The following is a 24,243-nucleotide window of genomic DNA, read 5'->3' as shown; positions in this document are numbered from 1 at the left end:
CAAGTTGCAAAAAGTAAAGAATCAGCTTAATCGTTATTTACTTAGAACATCTACGCACCAAAAGAGTCTCAATTTGAAAAGGTTACTGCGCGCCGGCCGCTTAATCGTCGTCAATGAGCGTATTACGGCACCCTTCTCGAGTTTCCCCGAGACGATCTTCATTGAAATAACAATGTGTCCACAATGGGGTGGCCTCCTTTGCACGCCTACCGCTCGCGAGATCCTTGGACAAGGATCCCGGGGTACGTAGGTGGTGGCCGGCAGTCGCATTGTGGATATTATTAAATTCTTGCTCGATCTGGAAGCTTGTATTCTATAGACAATCGACATGTCCGTCGTTCTGGCCGTACAATGCATAACACCGGTGCCCTATTATTCGTGGACATTGTCCAGGTGAACTGGTCCTTGGGGCGTTGCTGGAGGTCAAGCCCCGGAAGTGATTCGACAATGAGCCACATTATGCCTACCGTGCTTCCCTTCTCTCCCTCCGTCCCTCTCTGCCCCACGGTTCTCCACCTTCTCTTCCTCCTCGATATTCAACCCCCCGGTTCTTACATTAACTGGATAGGGGGCTCGTCGCGTGAGTCGCTGCAACGTACGCCTTTCCGTCTGTCCCCGCTCGTTGCGCGTGCGTATTTCGCGACGTTTCGCGAATCGTCGCCAATGGAAAAGGCGTTGCGGGCTGACCTTCGGTTTCTCAAGGCGTAGGGTTACGGCGGGCCGGCGATTCCCGTCGCATTTGAATTTTGTAACCCGAGAAAGAATCGGCTAAGGAAAACGTTGTTCCGCCGGCGGAAGGAGAATCGGCAGGAAACAAGTGACAATCAAGTGACGCGGGGAATATCCGGCATTGTGCGGCCCGCCGTACGGTCGGGGACGTGTCGGGATGTCAAGGATCCCCTGGTCATCTGTGCGAATCCACCGGTCAACGGGGTGACTCAGCCGCCTAGTCTCGCACCCCTCCTATTAACCAAAATATTTCTCTGCCTTGCCGTGGAATTGGAATTGTCTGGCGTTACTCTTCGATATTTGGTACTTCCATCTTCTCTCGTTTAATGCGTCGCTTATTATTTCGCGGTAGAAGTAAGTAGAATCGATGATTAATTGTTCATTGAACGAAAGATCGAACGCTACGAAGCAGCCAACGCAACGACAGAAACGAGAGGAAGCCGGGATCGTTGCAGCATAATAACGCAAGAAAATTTCCGTTCGGTATGCACCGGAGGCATGCATACGTTATCCTTCGCAAAGACGGGAATGCAAGGGGTCACTGGCTAACTAGCCCTTTTCTCGGGGACCGGGTTTTTGATTGACGGGTTTGGTCAGGCTCGTTCGCGGCCGTGCACCTTCTCCTATTATGCTAATGAACCTATGACACAGCTTTGTACGCACCGAATCGTTAACGTGTATATTTTGACATTTAAATTCACTGCCAACGAGTTTCCTCGCGCCTCCCCTTCGCGTTCAACCCCTTCGATATCCTTCTTCGTGACTTTAGAAAATCAGAGAAAGTTCAGGAGCGATCCGTTGCGAATCGCTCGCCGCGTTTTCCCTCGGATATCGGCGAATCTCCGTAGCACGTGTCCGCGCGGTCCAATAAATTTCTCCGTGTACATTGCCGGATCCGACGATGGAACGAGATTCAACTGTAAGGCTTTAACCGGGCTTTCTTTCCGTCAAACCAGCTGTAAACCCTGCTCCTCTCGCTTCACCACCCCATCCTGCCTTCGGCTTCTCGTTTCTCTGGGGTGGCAACGGAGGGTGATAAATCTCGTCCGCTCGTTACCCCACTATCTGTCGATAATAGACATAACAGACACGTGTTGCCCGGTCGTCAGGCTGACCCGGCTGTCCCGTACAATGGAGACGAGTCCTTGGGATCATCGTCTTCGAAAGACATCGCCGCTTACACGACGGTCCCTCGAACCTTCGACCCGCCTCACGATTTACTACCACCGTCCTCTCGGAACACGAGACACGAGCGATATTTCGTTCGTTGTCCGAGAGTTTACCAAATTTCCCCGAGCTCCTTCGTTAAGTGGTTTTTTATTCTACCCGTGGAATCGCCGAGACACACGGCCGGTATCTCGAATTCGAAACGCCCGGCTCGTAAGGGGCGGTTCAGAAACTTTGCCAGTTGATAATAAACGCATTGCCTCCCTGTTTTCTCATTGTCACCGCCACACTCCGCTTCTCCGACCCCTTCGCCGCCTTCCCTCCTTCCCCCTCGCTCCCTCGGCCGCCGTCTCCGTCGTTCCGGCAGTTCCACGGGGGTCGGCGACGGCACAGACGCCGGATAGGGCCTCCGCGTGTGTAGGAAGCCGTTCCTCGTCTTCGCCGGTGTGAACTTAATTGAACTTGTTCGCCAACTCATAACGAGAAGTCGAGCAAGTGCTCTCCCGGTTATAATTTACGGGAAACAATCGCCGCCTTTGATGTGCCGCCAATTGTCTCGGATCTGCGGAACTGTTACTCTTTGAGGGAAAAGGGACGCGCGCGGCTGGCTTCGAGACCTTCGCGCGATTACCCGGCTCTCCCCCTCCGCGCCCGGGAAATTTCCAAATCTTCCCGGCGAATCTGATCACCGAGGGTGGCCCCGGTTTCGCGCCCTTTAACGGGGAAACAATATCGGGCCGTTTGACGCGGTAACCGCGCAGTTAACGAAGAGTTCCGTTCGTTAATCGAAAGACGACCGGCGCGAGCGAGCTATTCGAATTCGATCGGATTTTCGAAAATTGGCTTCGCCCGGACTTTTTGTCGCCCTTTCAGCTTCAACGTTGCCCGCGGAACGGAACACGTTCAATTTCCTGGGCAGGGCGTTCAATGAAACGCGGCGGTTTCCTTTGGAAACAATTCAACGGCCGCACGGTTAATGAACCTATCATTAAATACGAGCGTCGTTATTCGTAATATTCGTCGGGGACGCGATCCAGGGCTGCGCAACGCATTCAAAAGGTAAACTCAAGCGCGGTCGGGATCGACGAGCAATCAACGGCAGACATTGTTTCCCTCCGCTGTGGAAAAAATAAGGGGCAGCGAAGAAATCCGTGGCGAAGCTTCGACGCGTGGAGATGTACGACCGGCTCGATGATTTCTGCCCTTGGAATTGCGATCTCGTCGAATCGACCGAGAGTCTCTCGAAATTGTCTCGAGATTTCCCGGATTAACGAGCGGAATCATTGAAGAATTCAAGGCTGGATTGGCAGCATTTGGTCGGAGCGCGCACAGTTGACGGATCGTGTGCACACTGCCGGGGCATGCAGGTTCCGCCACAATGACCGAACTAATCTGGTCAGGTTCAGGGAGGTAGCCCAAGTTCAATATACACAGGAATACAGTGCCGCCTGGAGGCGTTTCGTGTGTGCCTTCCGCTATTGGTCTGCATTAATCACGACGCCGCCGGTAAGCCTGAGCTACGCGGTTTCCGACGTCGACTTAATTGTCCCCTGTGTTCTGCAGGGATTCATGAATCGGGATGCACTTGCGTGGAGAAACAACCGGAGCCGAGTAACGCACGGCCCGGCTCCCTAATCACGAACATCTAGCCGAGCAATTGAACCGTGGAGAAATCGAAGCTTCGCACGGCCCCGAGCAATATCGGACTGTTTCGCGAGGAGACGAGCATTTCCCGGGAAGGAAAGGCTCTGCCGCTCTGGGGAACGGCGTTAATTTTCAGAAGCGGACCGATCATTCGTCAAACGAGGAAACGTCATTATTCTCGGCCGACGTGCCGAACGGAGAAAGAAAACCGTGGCTCCCGGTGCAGACGGTCGGTCTCCGGCTCTCTCCTCCGGCAGCTCGAGGAGAAACGAATCAGCCGATTTTGGCAAATTTTCTGGCAGACCGGCCTCTCTAATGATCGATCATATAAGGGGCTGCCAGTGACGCGACTACGGATATAATTTATACCGCTAGATACGCCGAGGGTAGCTTCCCTTAGAAACGCTGGACGGGGCCGAAAGAGGTTCGTAGTCGGGGGTGGCATCTGTTTCGCGTTAGACACGGGTCGGAGGGCACCGTTTGCTTCGTCATTACTTGCATTACTTTCCTGCTACGAGTCAAGTGGGTCAAGTATGAGAAAATATGTATCCGATCCCCGGGGAACATGAATCGGGGGAGAATTGCGCGATCCCAGGCTGCTGCCTGCGACAACGTTGCTCCAGGTGAATTCTTATCGCTCGTTGTTTCATCTGGCCGGCTGAAAAAGTCGATTGTCTTCGTTTCATTCCGCCGATTAAACACCGATATCCCGAACGTTTTCGTAATAGCAGCTTTGATTTACGGGCCGCGCGTGCTCGATTCGTTATCAAGAATGCAATTAACCTTCGTACGCCGCTCCTCGCGACGGCAGGAATGAACCGATCGCTGAAATTCGTGGATGAACGGGCCGCCATTCCCGGAGACTGACGAGCGCGGCAATGGCCGCGGAGAAGCAGACTCGTCGCAGAAATTAATTAAGGAGCGACTAAGACCCAGCGGAACGGTTCCCGTCAGTCGTCGGGAATCGTCTACGGCTCTCTCCTCCGGGTTCAGCTTTAAACTGCCGGGGAATTAAGCAAAGATGTCGCCAGGGTTAACGTCGCGTTCGGTCGGGGGATCGCGTTCGCGTTATACGACGCACGGAATCGTAAACACTCCTGTTATTTAGGGGATGATAATTGACCGTTTCGTTCTCCCCCGAGCCCGCGGGACGCCCGGCGAATTTCTGGAAACTCTGGGAAATTCGACGGGGCGCGCGGAGCGTGTTTACGGGCCTCCTCTCCGGATCGAGGGGGGCACGAAAATGGAATTCGATACGCCATTGTTGCGTCACACGGCGATAATAACGCCGCCCTTTCACCCCGCTATGATCGCTACGTGTTGATTGTTACGAGGAACTTGCGGGGACCTCTCGTCGATAGCGTTGATCATTCGTGGTACCGTGAGCTAGGAATTCGCGAGAATGTCTCGGGTTCGATTAGGATTCGATTGAGAAATTATTTAACGAGCTTCGGGCGAAACACAGCGATGCCTCTGGGTCGCCGACGGCGAAGAAGACGGGGGAGATGGGTTTTTCCGGCCGGGGAGGACACGCTGTGTCGGCTAAAAGCATTTTTGCGTCGGCCATCACGGGACTATCATACGTTATCGATCCGTTTTATTCATAACTTTCGTCCCTGCTCGGACAAGCCTCGCCCTCTCCCCCTCATTCCGCCATAAGTTAGCCGTGGACAATGAATGCCGCTCATTTATTCTCCCGCCCGTTTAACTCTTCCCCGTTCCGTCCCGTTCCTCGTGTATATATTCACTTTCGACCTTCAACTGAATTCAATTACCCAATTTCTGTTTCAAAAACGATCTCCTTCAATCCCCTTTTTATTTAATAAATTATTCTCGCGATATCTTCGCCTTGTCGCAATGGCATAGTTTCCGCGCGCGCGAGTAATACTTCAGCCCCGAGTCTTACGATTCCTTTCGCAATTCGATTTCTAACTCTTCGCGTGATAAGAATTTTTTTGCTACAATTCAACACTTTCCGATGAGATATAGGTAACTGTGACACTGACTAATGAGAAAACATGATTCAAGAAACGAAGCTATTTTATTTCAATATATATATATAAAATTTTATAAATCTACTATATCGAATCAAGCGGTGAGACTCATCATTCGGGTGCAAAGGGTTAATAAGGCATATGTTAACGATCCACTCGCGGTTCAGATAATTTCCTACCGAGCCGAGGCGCCATTCAGGGTTTTCTAAGATCGAAGGGAAGATCCAGGTAGTTCCGAGCGGTGTCTTAATTTGTGAATGGACACGTTCCGAGTGACGACCCGTTCGCCCCACTAGCCGGATAGAAATGTTGTCGTTCGACAGCACAGATCACGATCGTTCGCTGTGGTGGTTGATCCCTCGAATTGTCGAAAACGACGTGGAACCTCGCCGATTATGAGGGTCCATTCAGGAGGGCCCAGGAGGATCTGCCGCGCGCTGTCTGCCCTTAACGTCCTTCTCCATTCTCGTGGGGTATTTTCGGTAAAACCCAACCGACGTGGAACGATCTTTCGTCGACTCGTTTTTGTCGAAGGTGTGAGGTTACAATGGGAAAGGAAGAGATCGCGTGTTTTGTGCGACGGGACCGTCCTGCAGGCCTCATGCCGCGCGTACCACGAGAAGAGGATTCCTCCTGACCGCCGTGTGTCCTGCAGATCGTCGCGTCTCGTCCCTTTTCCACATCCCCGGGAACCTTTCTTCGCGCGGACAGACAAATTAGGAGCGTCCCAGTTCCGTAGGATTTTCTATCGGCGATCTCTACGCAGAATAGCAAATTTTGTGAAAGAAGCTTCACTAATTCCTCGCATTCCATAACGATGATATTCCGCTAAACGCAACGTCGATCAACAACCGTCGATCTCTAAAGTATAGTCTCACGAATTCTGAGTTCCAAGTGTTCGCGCGAAATGAACTTTGGGTTTGCCGTGCGAAGCACGCGAAATCGGGGCCGTCAGAAATGTGTGGCGCCGGTAGCAAACGCGTTAAAGTCAGCCGCGTTCGTCGTTCAATTATCATCACCGGCTCCTAACCCACCTAAGCAAAAGCGTCGATTTTCCAGGACCGCGCCGGGAGATGGCTGAACGTTTTCATAGAGAGAAATCAGTGCGAAAACCGCGGGTGTAATTAAAATGGTCGCGCATTTCTGCCAATTTTAGCAATTTCGCGGCGGCGCGTGCTGCGCCGTAACCGGCAAAGAGGCTCAAGGAATCATGCAATTATAATTTATTCGCGTGTCGCGCGTCGCGCGTCGACGCCGCCGAGTTTCCCGCCTGCCACCCACTCGTTCCTCGCTCGTTCCACTCTTCCCAGCCGTTCCTCCTCGTTTGTTTCCGCCCCGGCCGCGTTTGTTGCCCCCAGTCCTCTGTTCCCTCGCCGATTCCTTTTTCCGCGCCGCTGTCCGCGGACGTTGCGGCCAGATAATGCGCGTTCTTTAATTAATCCCCCGCCACTCGACGAAGAATGGACGAGCCTCCGAGGATCCTGGCAGAGAGGTTCCGGACTATTTTCGTGTTTCAAAGAATCCCGTCGTTAATGCTCGTTCCGCTTGCAACGGGAGAAGTCCCGGTCCCTCGGCCAGCTCCTCGATTATGGCGGCGAACGAGATCCACGGTTAGACAAATCTGTCCTACGAATTGTTAGCACATGTCTCCGCGCGCCGACAAAGCGGTGGAAGTTCCCGGGGTTTCACAGCCTCGGCCACGAGCCTCCTTTCGAAAAGCGTCAAAGAACCGTGGCGGAACGCAGCAGGGTCCGAGCGTTCTCTCCTGCACCATTTATTACCATCCTCGGTTCGTGGAAATTTAATAGTTTCCCCTTTGAATCAACCTGCGCGAATAAACTATAAACAGGAGCGCGATTTCAGCGATCGATTGTAGGCGGAAGGGCTGTCGGGAGGCTACCACTTTTTACAAGTCTCCTTCTTGCTCCGCGTAACGCTGTTTTCCGGGTCGGCGAGCTTCGCGCATCATTGTCGGAGGTGTCGGCCGCGATAGGTCCTAATCTGGTCGTGTAAACGCGACCAGAGGTGTCCATTGTGACCGCTCGTTCGTGCCCATCTTCCGAAAACGCTCCTTAGGCGTCGGTGCGAGCTAAACTGGCCATTATGAGCGGCAGGGGAATCCTGCTGTCTCGCTCGCTTTTCTTCGTGCTCCTTTTCGCCAAACTGTCCTGGTTCCCGCATTATAGGGTATTACTAGTCTGCCGGCTACCTGAGCTACCGTGGGTCGATCAGTGATACTCGCTGGGGCGAGAGTGGAGCTCGTGAGAAATCATTGATGTCACCGAAATCGGAGATTAGAGGCGAACTTCTTCCTCGGAATGATTGACCGTTGATCCATCGAGTGCTCCACCTCTTCTCGGTCTTCAACTGTTAACGTTCGACCGTGCACACGGCTCGATAGAAGTTGAAGCGTTTTTAGCGAGAAGCGTTCGCATCGGAATTGCGAAGTGTCGGGGCGTGAGCAAACACCGTGAGGATCATCCGATGTTTTCACAGTTTACTCGAGCCGCGCAGATTATCCAGGGTACTCGGACCACTGAACCTCTCTCCGCTGGGAACGGTTCGCCTGTCTCTCAGGTGCTCGGTAACCGTGATTACTTACCTGCAAGGTAGACGCTTATCCACCTGCGAGATTCATTGATTTTTATGGGCGCACCTAGAGCTAGTTGCGCTCGCTACCGGCAGGTGGTAGGGTAAAACATGAGGCCTGCGGCGAAGAGATGAGTCTCGTGATGATTTAAATCGTAATCACTAAAGGTTTGAAAAGATCTTCTCAATTATAGTTCTTTATACAATGTAAGATCATTCAGCTACAATCGCAGAAACAGTAGGTATTTCTTATTTTACCGAAGATAAGAAATTAGATGCGTATCTCATAGTCCCCTAAATTCCAAACTATACGATTAACTCTTTACAGACGAATGTCGACATTCGGACGAGATGAAATATTCATGTTTCGAAGACTAAGTCACGAACAAACGATCGAGTTACTCGAACAGCCCGACATCAGCGCGTAGTTTCTGTTTCTTTTATTATTTAAGCAACTGATACATCATCTTCACCTGCTGAAGGTTTTGTATGTTTCAAAGTATCCTCGTCCGCAAAGGGTTAAACCTATGACAGACAAATTTGATGATAAATAGAATCAATTTCTTAAGATCTCTAGCATCATAGGATAAGGCACTTATGTTGAAACCTCGTTAAAAGTCTGCTGATCCGATTGTATAACAGAAAGATCTGCTTTCTTCGTAAATCTTCGTGCGCAAAAACGACAAGAAACTCGTTTACAGAATGTAATGAACATTCAAAGAATCTTTAACCCGTTGTTTGTCAATTTTTTCGATCGTCTACATAGAAATAATACAATTACTTTTGTGTGAGATGAGTACAAATGTAATATACAAATTAATATACAATTAATCACTCTATAATCTATAACTTATTACTATTTGCGCCTTGAATAGTTAATCAGCAGAGTTCCGACAGCACAGGCCGCGAGTGTTCAGCACTCAAAGGGTTAATAAGTGAAGCTAAACGCATACTGCGGTAAAGTGCAGCCGGTCATAGTGAAAGACACGACGACACAGTTGTGTATTGTGTCGGTCGCGTCATACGGTTCCCGTGGAAGGACCGTAGACAACGAGCTCCTCGGTGGAAGTGCAAAATGTGTTTACAGCGTGAGAAGAGGGTGTCCGGGGAGAGAATTGGTCGGGCAAGGGCCTTCGAAAGGCAGGGTGTCCCGGGGGCGTATCAGGGTGTGACGCTTGGTCGGCCAAGCGTCTCGGAGCGTTGCGTGGCCCGGCGCAAGACAATTGAAAAAATCACTTGTCTCGCCCTAAAAGTAGGGAGTGCGGACAGCACCCCATTGGATGCTGCCGCGGGAAGTAACACTGCCCGCGAGAGAGCAAGGGTGAGGTGAGGGAGATACAACGATGGGCGGCAGTCCGTTAAACGCAACGTCCCGGATCCGAAACATTGCGGTTCGCCTCCGGAAATCGACATTCGTTCGAACTATTTTCCGCACGTGTACAGGGCGTGCCGCATCCCCCATTGAAACTTATTGGTCCCTAACGATGCTTGAACTTCTCACTTACCGCGTCAGGTGTTGGCCAGAGAACTTACCACGGGGTCCGTGACGTTGCGAATTATCTTCGCTTCTGTTCGGAGGACCCCGAGTTGCGAATTGTGTTGCGATTATTCGGGAATCGAGAAGCTTCTAATTGCGCTTTTATTTGGAAATCGGGAAGGCTTTAATCGTCTTCGCTTTTATTCGGAAATCGAGAAGGTTTCAACACTAGAACTACCGTACCAGTAAAAATGACCGGTTTCTGTTTATTTCGCAATAATTGATATCTTCAGAGCATTCGATATTTGAAATGATGAGAATAAATAGCTTCATATGAATACTACGATGAATGTCTGAAGAAACTAAAAGTAATCTATCGTTACAATTTTTATACGGTAATCCTAGTGTCAGTCTTCTCTTTTATTTAGAAATCGCGAACTCGCGAATGATCTTTGCCTCTTCTTGGAAACCATGAAGTTGCGAATTATCATCGCCTCTATTTGGAACCGTCGGAATTCTCTCGTTACTTCTCTACGTAGAATTCGTTAGCACACGATCATAGAATACATCTAACACTCCTACAGGAACATACATGCAAGTTCTCGTTTCCAGGTTCGTACCGCCGGCAGCGGAGTAAGGGGTTGGCTGGACGCATCCCACGAAACGAACAATTGGCTAAAATACGTCCGCAGCACCAGCAGTCCTCACGGCGTCAATATGCGTCACGTGCTCATCGGTGGACAGGTAACCAGCGCTCGGCCTCGAATCCCTAATCGTCGATTCCCGAACGATCGGTGGCAACTTCCGGCGTCGGGCGCGCGTGCTGCTTTATTGTTTCGCAACTGAGCGGCGACCATTTACGAATTCGATTGCCCGGCGCAACTGACACGCGCCCGATCGACAGTTGCAGTTAATTGGAAGAAATAATTACACGGTGTCAGATGCAGTCCCGGTCGATTTTACATATGCCAGCGAAACTAATAAAAAAGAAAAGCCCCACCGACCGGCGGCGTTCCCGCGACTGCTCGCGATGGAACGGAAACCGCGATCAAGTTCGCGGTAAACGTCTAACTGCCAAAATAGCTCGCGCAACCCCGCCGCGGGCTGCGCGGTGTCGTTCGATTAAATTCCAACTCCGCGGACCGCGGCGCGATGTAAATTCCCGAATTAGCCGGTGAAAGGGTGTGTCTCGACTCTCGGCCGGCTTCTATTTCCGTTCTCCAAAAGCCGCCGATAGATTGGATGGCGGGGAATCGGGGTCACGGTGTCGATTCGGGGTTGATCCCGTCCTCGCCGCGGCGTCCTTTCGATCTCCTCTGTCTGTGTGAACCGCGGCACATGGCGTCCGACGCCTCGTCGTGGGCGCGCCCCAAAGCCGCGCGTATACAGGGTGTTTAGTTATTAAGTCACCCCACGGTCGGAGTCGTTTCGCCGACTTCCTATACGGGTCCGCCTCCGCTGTGCGATCGCTGTGGGAACAGGGGACGCGGATCTCTGCGGAATCGCCGTTTCAACGACGTTCCGTTGGACGACGACACCGCGAGGATCGTTCCATCGATTTCGAATGTTACGACGATCCGATCGGCGATTTTCCTCGACGGTGTCGGCGATTATCGGCGCGACATCTTGCGGCGCTCGTTTCGAGCGGCACTCGAAGTCGCTCGAGATAATGATTCGCGATTGAAAGATGGATAGGGGGTCGGAAGATTCAAGGGTGTCATTGTCCGCAGATGGTGTACGAGGCGGTGCGGGACATAGCGGCGGGTGAAGAGCTTCTTCTCGGCGTTCGAGAACCTCTTCAGCTGCAGGACATGCTCGGAGAAAACACTACCGAGGACAGGAGCGATCGAGAGACCGGTGAGTATCGAATGCTACGATCTTCTCGTAGACGGGACATGCGGCTCTATTCTCCCGACGCCTTGTTGCAGCTACCAATCAGCTTCTTCGCGTGCCCCACGCGAATCTCGATAGTAACCCTTCTGCTCAACAATATTTCTCGTTACGTACATTCTCGTTTACAATAACGATTACATCTGTAAGGTTGTTGTGGGTAAATTACATAGACTTGCTGTACAAACTACTCTTACTGCTTAGACTCTGCCTCACTCTTATCTCGTTATAACTCTTTCGTCTCTCTTTCGGCGTCATTTTATACATCATTCTCGCAAATATTATTTCCCTTAACTATTCACGATCATGTCGCTTCCAACGGTTCCACGCAGAACTATTCTATTTGAATGTTTCCTATTTCTATAATCATTCTGCGAAGCAAACAGTCTGAGGTTCTGTCGAGTGCAAAGGGTTAACGGTCCGTTAACCCTTTGCGGACGAATGTCGACATTTTGCCGGATCAAACTTTCATGTTTGGAATAGCAAACTGCAAATAAGTGATTTAACTGCTTCAACAGCAAGAAATCAGTACATAGTTTCTTTATTCTCTATTATTCAAGCATTCAGCATCGAATTTGCAGAATCCGCAGGTTTCGTATGCTTCAAAGAATCTTCGTCCGCGAAGGATTAAACCAGCACAATTAATATAATCAAAAGACGTCGAGTCGTATCAATATAATTAGCTCTCGTGTTCCCGAGAGATCGTCGGAGATCGATAAAAACGGGTTAATTTCGATGGCATAGATTGCAACGCGTCGAACAACTGACGCTTCGAACGGAAACGCGCGACGATCGGAGAGATAATCGAACCCGCTGTAATACAGCCGATTGGTCGACGCCGGTGGCAAGCTGGCTTTACGGCTTTTCAGGCCGATACGCATCGCGCTGACTCGTGCGCGCTCGCTCGCCGGCATCGCGATCGTGCGAGTCGGAATATGTCGGGGGTGTGGGCAGGTGTCTTCGGGAATCGTTGTTGCCGCTGATGCGAGGGACAGGGCGGGGGGTAGGTAAATCGTGAATCGTTGACTGCACGGACTGTCCGCCGTCATGCACCCGTGATTCTGGCGTGATTCACCTGGCCGGCCGTTGCGTATTAACCCCTGTCCCGTTCAGTAATGAACGCTGATTATCTTGTGATAGAGGCGTTCCGACCGTGTGCGGCGTGCCGGCCTCGTGCCGCTTTAAATTTCGTTATAAAACATCCCTTCGGGAGGGGGGAGCGGCGACCCGATTCGACCAATAAACGGGAAAGGCACTCGTTCGTCGCCGTTTCGCTACTTCCGTGAGTTAACCCTCTGTGGGCCTATGTAACTTTGAACTCGCATATCAGTATATTGGCATCTTGCTGATTTATTTCATTTTACACTCAAAGTGGCGAATAAGATGAAGTGATCGGTTAACTGGGACTTTTATACGCTCAGCCGTGAAAGTTTAACATCATTGTAACTTGAAAATTACGAAATATATTCGTCTGGTAAAATTATGGAAACTATTGAATACATTGTTAATTCGTATTCGTATGTGGATGTTTGTTAAGTTTGTACTGCGTAGGTTTTGTTATAATCGTGAACAAAAATTCGGCCCATAGAGGGCTAAGCTAGGTTAAGCGTGTTTATCTCGGTCTAAACCTATCGTGAGTTGAGTTGATTGTCTCAGAGCAAAGTTATCGAGGGTTCAAGCAGATGTTTGTTTGAGAGTAAAGTTATTGTGAGTTGCTAGGTAGTTAGTCTATTGGAGATCAAACCTATGGCAAGTTATAAAGCTGCCGCTATTAAACAATCTGTTTTAAAGTAAATGTGTCTTAATACTGAACTACCGAGCAGTAAAATTTCCTTTTTGAAATTTCTCTGTAGAAAGTAAATACTGCAACTATTGTGAGAGGTTAGATCAATGTTGGTAGAGATACCTCAAAACTATGTTTGTTGACAATCATTACATTATTAATAGGGTCAGGTGCTTGTTTCTAAGCCAGCGACCCGCTCCCAAACTATCGCTCGCATTTACAACTGCCACATAAGGTAAAACACATGTTCACGGTTTTGCACGTTTACATTACTGCTGTAATTACGTTACAAAATGACTCATTTCTCGTTTCTTCACGCAGTTCATTGCTCTTATTTTAATAATTTACTTAGAGACTTCAATTGATATGCAATGTAGTTCGTGTTTTGCTAAATCAATTTCTCTACTGATTCCAAGCATTAGCTTTCGAATATCCGAGAAGAAAGGAATCGTGAATATTTCATTTTGACCCATCCAGTGGTACCGTTGAACTACTTTCGTGAACATTTGACACAAATACGTTAAAGGTGACTATCCGAGAGAACAGTCGGATCCATCGTTACTCTCGAAGCAGTACCGACTTGCAGGAAATGCTCGTTGTCCACGAATGAAACCATAGCCCCGCTTGCAACGGCGACAACAGAGACTCGGTTACACAGAAATTCGAAATTTGAAACGACGAACACGCCGGCGATCCATCTCCGAGTTTCATTACGAGTCGCGGGAAATATATATCCGGAGCGGGGACGCCAGCGAGAGGGGTCGGTTGGCCTAGGTGCCTGGTTGTGCGACAATTATCTGGTTGTAACTCCTGCGCGATGGTCAAAATCCGGATCAGTGCTGGGCGGAGATTAGACGGGGTTTATAAGCGACACCCAGATGTCGCGGTAATTAAAACCAGGATTATTGTCGAAGTTCGGCGCGATGTCTGCCCCTCTCTCTCCCTCACCGTTAATACGCCGACGATTTTTCCTCCGTAATTCCGGTGGCTCGTAAACGTCTCCGGGAGGACAGAAGACAGCGGCGTGGCCCGGCTCCTTAATTAAATCGCCGCCACCCCGGGGCCAATTAAAATTTCAAAGATTTCGTTCGTTGTAAATTATCTTCAGCGCGGGGGGACAAACCTGCGGCCGACAGGCGCGGTCCCCCACCCGGAAGTGCGGCCTCCAACGGTCCCGACGAATGTTTATTCATAATTAGGGAAATTCCCGTATGAGTATCTGGGATCGATCAATTGTTCAGTCAAGCGGCACGACTTGTTTAAACACGTTTACTGCGGGCAACAGGACCGATGCTAAATAAAACTGTTCAACGGCAGTTAGACAATAGTGTATCGCAGGAACCCCGTCGCCGGATAGTTAGTAATTATCCCTATTTATCTTTAAAACCGCTCAAGACTCGCAGCCACATCCGCTTTCCCGTTTCGATTGTTCCAATCGGGTTTCCATCGGATAACAAGACTCTAACTCCGGCTCCGAGCTCCGCCGTTCCACCCTCGTGAACTCTCCCCCGAGGGTTTCTAATAAGCGAGAAAAAAGTGCCGCCTATAAAGTACGCGGAAACGGCACAACGGCGTTGTCGTTGATCCATTTTCACGTGAAATCTCCGGCAAGCTGGTGCGCGTTGCGAGAATAATGATGTCAAACAAACGGTGCACCCTGTCCAACCCTTGCGAGGGATGCCTCTGCCCTGTTACCCTTGAGCGGATCATTTTTTCCCCCGCCGGAGAGAGACGGAGAAAAGGCAGAGCGACGGAGAGCGAAGGGAATCGCTTTAACACAGGGTCGCGTATGCATGCGACCGCATTAAAATGGCGACCGAATCCCTCCCGTCGATGAAATCATTCGATTACAACGCTTTTTTGTTGCACGCTCGCGACGGTGGACGCCGAACAAACTGGATCAGCGACTCGGCGAGCCGTTGTCGCGAATGCAATTTCATTTCCATCCGGTTGTTTGGATCGGCCGAAATTGAAACGCTCCGAACGGAACGCTATTCCCGAACGTGCGCTCGCTCGGCAGGAACGCTAGTTGCACGGTCGGAATGACAAGCCATACGTTTTATGATCCCGGGACAGACGCATTTTTCCCGACGATTCGGTAAACCACGCCGCGCGTCGCTCGTGCATCGGGGGGCGTAGATGCAACTGGCGACGGCAGTTAACGTGAGTTATGGTTTTGATTTTTCGCGGCGCCCGGTTTTTCCGCCGAGCGTCCCCGCAGCTTCTCGTTCCACGGGGGCGCATCTCGCTCTGGATGGCTCTATTTAGGGTCGCGGATAATTTATGGCCTGGTATTGTCGATTAACACGCGCGTAACCTGGCCTCAGGGGCGACCTCCGCACACAGGACTACAACGGAGAGAGGAAAAAAGGGTACAGCATGAAAAAAAGGGGTATCCGCGCATAAAAGGGCACGCGACGCTGTTTTCCGAGGGGGTGGCACGCGCGCGGCGGGCGGGTGAAAATGCGTAACGCGTCGCAGCCCTATCTGATTCATCGGACTAATGACACGTCCTGTTTGACGTTTGACTCCGTGTTCCGAGGCATTCCCCGTGGACCCCTCGTGGGATAAATGCCGGGAGATGTAGTTAGGTAAGATGACATAGTGGATTTTTTAATCTTAGAGACTTTGATTTGAGATTTTGTAAGGTTTCGGGACTGTAGAATTTTGAAGCGTTGATGCTGTTTTGTAAGAATATCTCGCGCGAGGAATTGTGCATTTTTGAAGGTATATTGTCAATATTGTAAGAGCTTCGTGTCACGAAACACGAAATTGTTAGGTTCCGAGGTTCGAGCGATCCGCGAGGAATCAGGGAAAATTGCGCGCTCGCGACGGTTCGAGGCGTAAATCTAGAGCGCGTGGTTGCAAATGCGGAATGTCAAGAGTTTATTTATAAAGGGGGTTGCCGGAGAATGAGTCGGAGAAAATGCGTGCACGATTCTGACCTAATCTGATATTTAATATTATAATTTCCTGCCTTTTACTATCAATCAAGCGAAGTATCGCGTAGGCTCATCTAACATTCTGCAACACGCAATTTTGTTCGCCTATACGGTGAATTATTTGCATCGCGCCGTTACTGGAAACGTTGGGGGGCGGATTAACATTTCGTTTCGTTGGAGAGCTCACCGGTTAGAGCGTACGGAATTACCGGTGCTCGGTCGCGCACCGACTGTGCCGGACGATTCGCTCGAATTCTTCTGGGTATCTGCTTGGATCCCGGTGCCTCGCGATGTCACGGAAACATTGATTTCCGTTACTTTTTCCCATGCAACCACCAACTGACGCGTCTGCAGGGGGTGTAGCCGGTTGACCCCACCTGTTGACTTTCCACAATCTAACGCCGGCTTTTTTTTCGTAGCCCACAGCCGAAGATTAACCGTTTGCAGAGGAACGCCGACATTTCGGCGTGAAGGAATGTTCATATTTGGAAACCTAAATTGCAAACGAACGACTTAATTACTCGAACATCGAGAGATTATCGTATAATCCTCTTTTCTTTCATCATTTAAGCACACATGCGTTGCTAGTTTTCTGTACTTTTAAGGGTCTTCGTCCGCAAAGAGTCAATGGGTCCCTTACCTTCGGGAGCATTTTAATTCCTCAATTCGAAAACTCAAAAACACGGGCGCTCAATAATGAAACGAAGATACCTGCTAAGCGTCTTAAAAAGTTTACTTCTGTTTAATCCTCGATGAAGGTTTCCCAAGTTAACCTCTGCGGAAGTCACATATTCCTTGTCCGATCGGTTGTCCCTTGGTTTTTTAATTTATGGATTTTCCTATTGTTTACGTGTACCTGGCTTTTTCGGTGGCAGCTTAGTTGACCCCGTTAAGCCGATCACGAGGCCGACCGCATCTTTGATTGTTTAAGTTCACGTCCTGCCGCTTCAAATTAGTCGTGGATGGAGGAACGATTAACGTTCTATGGGGGGAGGGGGTTGGTTCGCGGCGTGGGGCGTAGTTGGTGGCGTAGGGGCTGTGCCCGGTTCCCATGAAGGTCCGTTGGGGGCCATCGTTCGACCATATGGTCGGGACAAGTGTAGCGACAGATTTAAATAACCGTTAGAGGACGGATGTCGTTTCGATTTCGCCGATCGTTTGGCTAATATTCGATCAAATCTATAAACACCTTCCAAATAAACCCAATAAATCTGTTTCCTTTGTCAAAGGAATGTTCGTTCGACCTTCAATCTCGATAAATCGTACAACTATTCCCCCAACCGTCATTCTATTTCGAAAGGTAAAAGATAGTTACGAATTAGCAAAAATTCTAGATTCAATGGATCCGTTGTTGATATTAAAATTAAAATATCTCTACCGCCTCGTTTACGGGTTCCTGATTCTACCTGCGTTGTTTTCATCGCACGGGGGGAAAGAGAGACCACAGGGGGCAAGCGGTCGCTTACCTGCGATTGGCTAGCCTCCGACTTAGCTTGTACCAATGGGAAGCGGTCCCTTACACCCCCTTCGCATTTTCGCTTGCGAGCAATGTTGCCACCTAGTGCATCAATATGTCTATTGTCTTCGCTCGTCACAGTATCGTGGCTGATTAGCAAGAGGAAACAGTGTTTAGTTGTACAGTGTCATTCGCGCGGTCACGATCTGTGCTCCGTTCTGCCGTTGAAGCCACAATCGAAGACACCGTATCGAAACAGAGTTGACTTCGACCGAGTCGTGCATTCCAGTAACCGAGTTTCTTAACAGTGACCCGAATTCCGTTGGAATTTACGCAGGATAACGTACAGGTACGCGAAGAACGTTCTCCGAGCGTGTTCTCCGGGCGAAGAGAAAAAAGAATACGGGTTCGTGATAGCCGTCGCGGGCGCATCGAGCTCCTCGCCGCGCAGATAAAACGATACCGTTTTGATTTAATAATTCAGCAACAATCCCGGCGTCCACTTGTCACGCCACTCTCCGCTCTGGCCCTCGGTGTGGTTCTCGATCACGTAATTCGCTCGCACCGCGACGGGTCACGTATCATCGTTCTCGGGGGTGTAATTTATAGAGCCGCAGCCCGTCACAAACTGGAGCGGAATTACGACTTCCACCCTGTCTCCCGGCGGCCAGCGTTGTTTCACGAGCCTTTTCTTCTTTGTGCTTGCAGCTTCGCAACACAGCGGAACCGTCGACGAGGATAAAGAGGACGAGGAGGAGGGCGAGACCAGGTGCACCGTCTGCGACAAACCGTTTCAAGACATCGAGCTGTGAGTACCCTCGATTCTCCTATCAGGATTTTCTCTTTCTCGCTAACTACCCGGCTGGCGATCGAACGAAACGAGATTAACATTTTCTACTCTATGGATATTCATGACATTATAACTAGAAAAAACCTGGTCATTACGTTCTCGCGTTGCGTTACGCGAGGGATCGCTTTACCGTCGATCGGACGACAGATACATTGTGCGACTCGTAAAGAATTCATAACGCGCCGTTGTACGATCTTTGTATCGAATCGCTGGGGAATGATTCCGAAACTCATACGGTGACATCGAAACGACTTCGGCGGTTTCGATCGTACAGAGCGCAGTCCTTTAAACTCCGTTGTTCCGACTTTGAGAAACGGATCCATTGAATCTTGCAGAGCTAGAGTTCACGGTTAAATTATTCATTATTCGACAAAATACTGGAACAAGCGGCACGTTATCCACTCGAAATCTGAGCGTTAGTTGCGCACTGCTCAAAAAGAAGGGTCCCGAGCACGCGAACCGTTTCGAGGGGTAACTACGCGGGGCCGGTCGCTTTTTCAGGGGTCGGCGGTGTTTGCGCCGCGCCATTAAACGAAAAGTCAAATACTTGACCGATGTGACTGCCATATGGAAATTGACGTTACTGATTCCTTCCCACGATTCGACGAACGAACCGACAAATCGCGCAGCACGTGTTGCTTTGATTACTTATCGAAGCCTGGATCTTTTAATTGGAAATAAATATTCCTCGCGTACCCGAGTATCCGTCGAGTTCCAAGTCATTTCTACGATCGTAATCGGACCTATTACACAACGAATCGAACAGCATTTAGACTCGTGCATTCGAGTGAAGTTAAAAAATAGAATCGCGAATCCGAGATCGGCGACCGACCGAACCGATCGGTTTCTGGACCACCGCGCTAAATGGAGCGCAGTTTTCTCGATGGAATCGGCCGAGTTATCGCTCGGTCCAAGTTCGACCATCCATTTCGTTCGGTTCCGGCATCAGTTTCCCGGTTCTCTGACAAGCCGCAACACCAGCGGCTTCCGTGCGGCTCGGTCGGCCGGCAGAGTCACCTGTTGTGGCGCATAAAGTACGCGCGAGATCCGCATTCGGTTGCATCGAGCCACCCCCTTATGCATCATCGAAGGCGTCGCGTGCCCGCAGCTCATCTGGCACGGCGCACCGTCACCGTGGGCCTACTATCTCACCACGAATAGGTTTCACGCGACACGTGTGTTCGAGGGTGTAAAATCAATGCCGGCACACACCATGGCACATCCTGTGACCATAACCCGTGCGCGGCCGCCCGCCGCCTCGCGACACCCCCGGTGAACGGTAAGCGGCGCGTTCGTGTGCACTAACGGCCCCCGATGACCACCCTCTTCCTCGGGACTGGCGGGCGTGTGACCGTTATTACGCGAGAGGTTGTCCGCCGCCGCGCTACCGGAGTCACTTAGTCATCATCCACGACTGCACCGAGCGCGGTCTTCGCCGGTGCGCCGCCCTGGATCGATTACATCTGAAGCGTCTCGCGAGGAGACCTCCGCGAGATCCCATCGCGATCGGATCGGCGAGAATCCCGCGAAGCTTTCGTCGTAGGTAACGGTGTGCCTTAGATCGTAGCCTGTTCGGTGTTCAGTTCGAAGATCCGTCGAACGCGGGAAAGCCAGCCGGTAGTGTGTCGAACTCGATCCTCTCGGCGGAACCTCGGGTATCGATGTGTTTTCTCATCGGGCGATCTTCTTTGCAGATTGGACAACCACTTGGTGACCTGTCACAGATACCCGGCGGAACAGCATCGCTGCGACAGCTGTCCGCGCGCGTACGCCTGGCGGCCGCTGCTCGTTCGCCACCGTGCCATCGTCCACGGGGACCTGCGCAACTATCCTTGCGAGAACTGTCCGAAGGTAAGTATCACATCCGCCTCGGCCGCGACCTAACCCGACACGTCCACCCCACAGAGTAACATCTTCAAAGTTTCGCTAACAGTCGGACAATCCGCAGGTCTTCACCGACCCGTCCAACCTCCAGCGTCACATCCGGACGCATCACGTGGGCGCGAGGAGTCACGCGTGCACCGAGTGCGGCAAGACGTTCGCGACGAGCTCCGGCCTGAAGCAGCACACCCACATCCACAGCAGCGTGAAACCGTTCCAGTGCGAGGTGTGTTTCAAGGCGTACACGCAGTTCTCGAACCTTTGCCGGCACAAGCGCATGCACGCGGATTGTCGCATGCAGATTAAGTGCGTTAAATGCGGGCAATCCTTCAGTACGGTAACATCTCTGTCGAAGCATAAGCGATTCTGTGACTCAACGCCGCCGTCCGGCCCACCCGGAGCCATGCCGCAGTTGCCGACCTCGGCGCACAGCCCGTTCCTCGTCTACCCTCGCCCTCCGGTCAGCTTGCCAGGGGGTTTACCTTTCTACCCGCCTAGCCTGATGGGCCCCTACCCAGGAATCTTCCCGAACGCGCCGAACTTCCTGAACACTCCCCTCTTGTTTCCACCGAAGGTCGAAGAAGCCGAGAAACGAAGCGACAGCCCAAAGAAAGAGCGTTTCACGCCGCCGAGAGTGCTACCGCAACACAGTAAAGTATCCCCGTCGACAGGGGAGGAAGCTACATCTTCGTTCAGGCCCTCGCCGGCCAGACCACCCGTCCAACCCACACCGGACAGCGATGACGACCCTTCGAAGAAGCGGAAGATCAACAGGACCAACGAGAAGGAGATGGACCCTGACTTAGTCTCGTCAACCGCGAACGAGGAGACGACGGACCAGCCTCTGGACCTCAGAGTCCAAACGAAGAAGCAGAAGCTGAATCATCCCAACGTCACCGAGAGAAAGAGCCACAGCCCTTCTCCGATACCGCCGCCGATGGAGGAAGCTCCGCCGCCCCCGGATCCTCCGAAACACGAGGAAGAGACCGCGCCGCCGATAGAAGTCGATCCCAAGGACGTGCCCAGCAGTCCGCATCTGAGAACCAGCCTGTCCGCCGAGCAGCCACCTGCCAACACGCCGCCGCACATGGCTTACCCCAGACCGATCCACCCCATGTTCCTCGAGGCGATGTATCGCGGGCCTACCGGCGCCTTCCCCGGTTTCCCAGGCGGCCCGCCGCCTCCCGGGAGCGCCGCTCCCGAATCTAGATTGCTACCGCCGCTGCCGCCGTTCGGGCCACCGCGGGGTCTTCCTTTTTTAGGGACGCTCATGAACGGGCTCAGCGGAGCTAGGCCAGGCAGCGGTGGATTCGACCTGCTCGCCAGGCCGCCGCTGGGACCATTCCCCGGCGTGAAGCCGTTCCAAGAGGCTGTGATCGCGCCGCATCACCACCACCATCATCACCACGCCCACGGCAAGATGAAGGATCGCTACTCATGCAAGTTCTGCGGCAAAGTGTTCCCCAGGTCGGCCAACCTGACCAGACACCTGCGCACGCACACCGGCGAGCAGCCCTACAAGTGCAAGTACTGCGAGAGATCCTTCAGCATCTCGAGCAACCTCCAGAGACACGTGCGGAACATCCACGACAAGCAGCGGCCGTTCAAGTGCCCACTCTGCGAGAGGTGTTTCGGACAGCAGACGAACCTGGACAGACACTTGAAGAAGCACGAGGCCGACGACGGCAGCGGCGTGGTGTCGGTCGCCGACTCGCCTGGCAGCAGCAACGAGAACGAACGCGAGGACACGTACTTCGACGAGATCAGGTCGTTCATGGGTAAAGTGACCTACGGCGGAGAAGCTGGCTACGGGTTGCCCCATCATCCTGCCTATCTGCCGAGCAGACTGCACGAGATACACGAGTCCAAGATGGAGGCCGAGTACGACGAGGACGAGGACAGCGAGGAAGGAGTGTCTCCGCTGGACGACGCCGATGGCCTGTCTCCCGCGGACGCGAAAGAGGCCACTCCTCCCCCGCAGTACGATCTGAAGCTGAGGGAGAAGCAGGAGCTGCTGAATAACAACACGGCCGAACCGGTGATCGAGATATCGACATAGCCCATAGGTGGACGCGCGCGTCGAGCGAGGCGTCTCGTTTGAAAAACGAGAGGCCACTTTAGCGACACGTGAGACTCTCACGAGGATGTTCGTCTCGATGTAACTTTCCCTTTTTTTTCTTTTGTTTCGAATCATAGGTAGGCTCGGTCGTGGTCGAAGTTATTCATAGTGAATGCATACTTGCTGGTACTCGATGGTACTCGATACTCGAGTAGAGACGATTTAAGAGTGATTTCGCGAGTAATTCTTAAGTATCCTCGGATCGGATCCGTTCTTTACGTCCCACGTCTCTATTTCTGTTGGTTTTGCACCTCGGGAGCGAAAACGCGGCGAAGACCGAAGCAGAGCCCGTTTCTCTCGCGCGATCGTTAAGGGAGAGCTGCTCCGTAGCGTAGTTCCTACAGGCTCGTTTTCGTTCTACACGCGCGCGTAATTGATAATCGTTCGAGTCCTCTGATCTTGACCTATTCCCCAGGTCCGGAACCCCCGCGAGCCAGCCCCTCGTAGTATTATTTATTCGCGACGAAGTTACTTTGCGCAGTGGACGGAGAGCGGTCTCAGAACGGAGCAGCGTTCGTCGGAGGTTCGGTTCTCTAAAACTCGACAGTCCTCTTTCAGCGGCGTTCGCGCAAACCGATGTAACCGATGTAACAAACGAAAACAGGGTGTTCGACACCCGGAAGAAACTGGGAAGACCGGTCGATGGCGGAAGTTCGTTTCTTTTTTTAGAGGGTAGGTCGATCGTCGCGATCCTTCGCGTACCAGGATACGGAAGAGGATTTTAGCTCGGTTAGGTTATCGGGAGAATAGAGGTATCTATTCCGGAATGATAATAAATCTGGGTTCGAAGCGCGTCGGTCGAAACGCGAAGCCAAACCGACGAGAACGACGATTCGCGTAGCGGGCGTGTGTAAGTAAGAGAGAAATCTTCTATGAAAATCTGTGTACAAATTTCCATTAGGTGATATAACGTTTGTAAAGAGACGAAGAATACGGAAGTTCATCGTGATTTTTATTAGTATATAAATATACATATTATATATGAAGATATAAGTGCTGTCTCGACGGACCGAGATACTCTTCATCGGGACGCATAGTTGTTAAACCATTTCGCTCGGTAATTAACGAAGAAACCGCGTGTCCCTCGTTCCCTGTTCTCGACGTTTCAACGCGTGCTCGCGGATGTTTTAGGAAAGCAATAACGAAGATACTTGCGGGACCCTGTACAGGCGCGTACACGTGTATCGAAGATAGTACGGTTTATCATTTTCTCCGTTTATGTTTGTTAACGGTTCACAACGACGATTGCGAGTAGCGTTCGGTGACGGCGTCGGCGAAGGCGTGTAGGGCTTCACCTGTTTTTTCACGTAAGACTCTTTGCGAATACGTGTTCTCTACATATCTCTCCTCCTTCTCTTTCCTCCCATCTCTCTGACTAATAGATGATAATAAACTTATGGATTGATTAAGCATAATTACGTCGATCGAGATTAAGAACGGTTATATTATGGCTCTATCTATACATATTGTATAAAAGCATCCTGTAACTTCATTATGATTACTATTAAAATATTACACTTCAATGTCGGCTATTAAACACTTCCTGTCGTACATGAAATCCTCGAATGTTGCGATTGCTCCCATTTTTAGTGTTCATCCTTATGATTCGTTTAATTATCGACTGACCGTTGCTGCTGAGCAGTGGTGCTATCTGTTCAGCTGCGATCGGGTTATAATTTTCTTAAAAGTTCTGAATATTGAGGCTGACAAACCACGATTTTT

General features: G+C 51.2%; 1 protein-coding gene across 4 annotated transcripts in view; it reads left to right on the top strand.

Annotated features, from left to right (window-relative positions):
* The window catches only part of LOC116430705 (transcription factor hamlet), a 63,764-nt gene extending 39,750 nt beyond the window's left edge, over positions 1–24,014 (top strand). For 3 of the 4 annotated variants that reach the window (XM_076372359.1, XM_076372358.1, XM_076372361.1), the window contains exons 4-8: positions 10,213–10,344; positions 11,331–11,457; positions 18,380–18,479; positions 20,216–20,372; positions 20,455–24,014. In XM_076372359.1, coding sequence (XP_076228474.1) covers positions 10,213–10,344; positions 11,331–11,457; positions 18,380–18,479; positions 20,216–20,372; positions 20,455–22,461 — 2,523 coding nt within the window. In that variant the 3' untranslated portion in view covers positions 22,462–24,014. The remainder of the gene's footprint in view (positions 1–10,212; positions 10,345–11,330; positions 11,458–18,379; positions 18,480–20,215; positions 20,373–20,454) is intronic. The other variant, XM_076372360.1, reaches the window with a different exon arrangement.
* The last annotated feature ends 229 nt before the right edge of the window (positions 24,015–24,243 follow it).

This window comes from Nomia melanderi, chromosome 11 (assembly GCF_051020985.1).
Source record: "Nomia melanderi isolate GNS246 chromosome 11, iyNomMela1, whole genome shotgun sequence".
NCBI lineage: Eukaryota > Metazoa > Arthropoda > Insecta > Hymenoptera > Halictidae > Nomia > Nomia melanderi.
The sequence above is the reverse complement of the archived record's forward strand: the minus strand, read 5'-3'. Positions and strand labels throughout refer to the sequence as shown.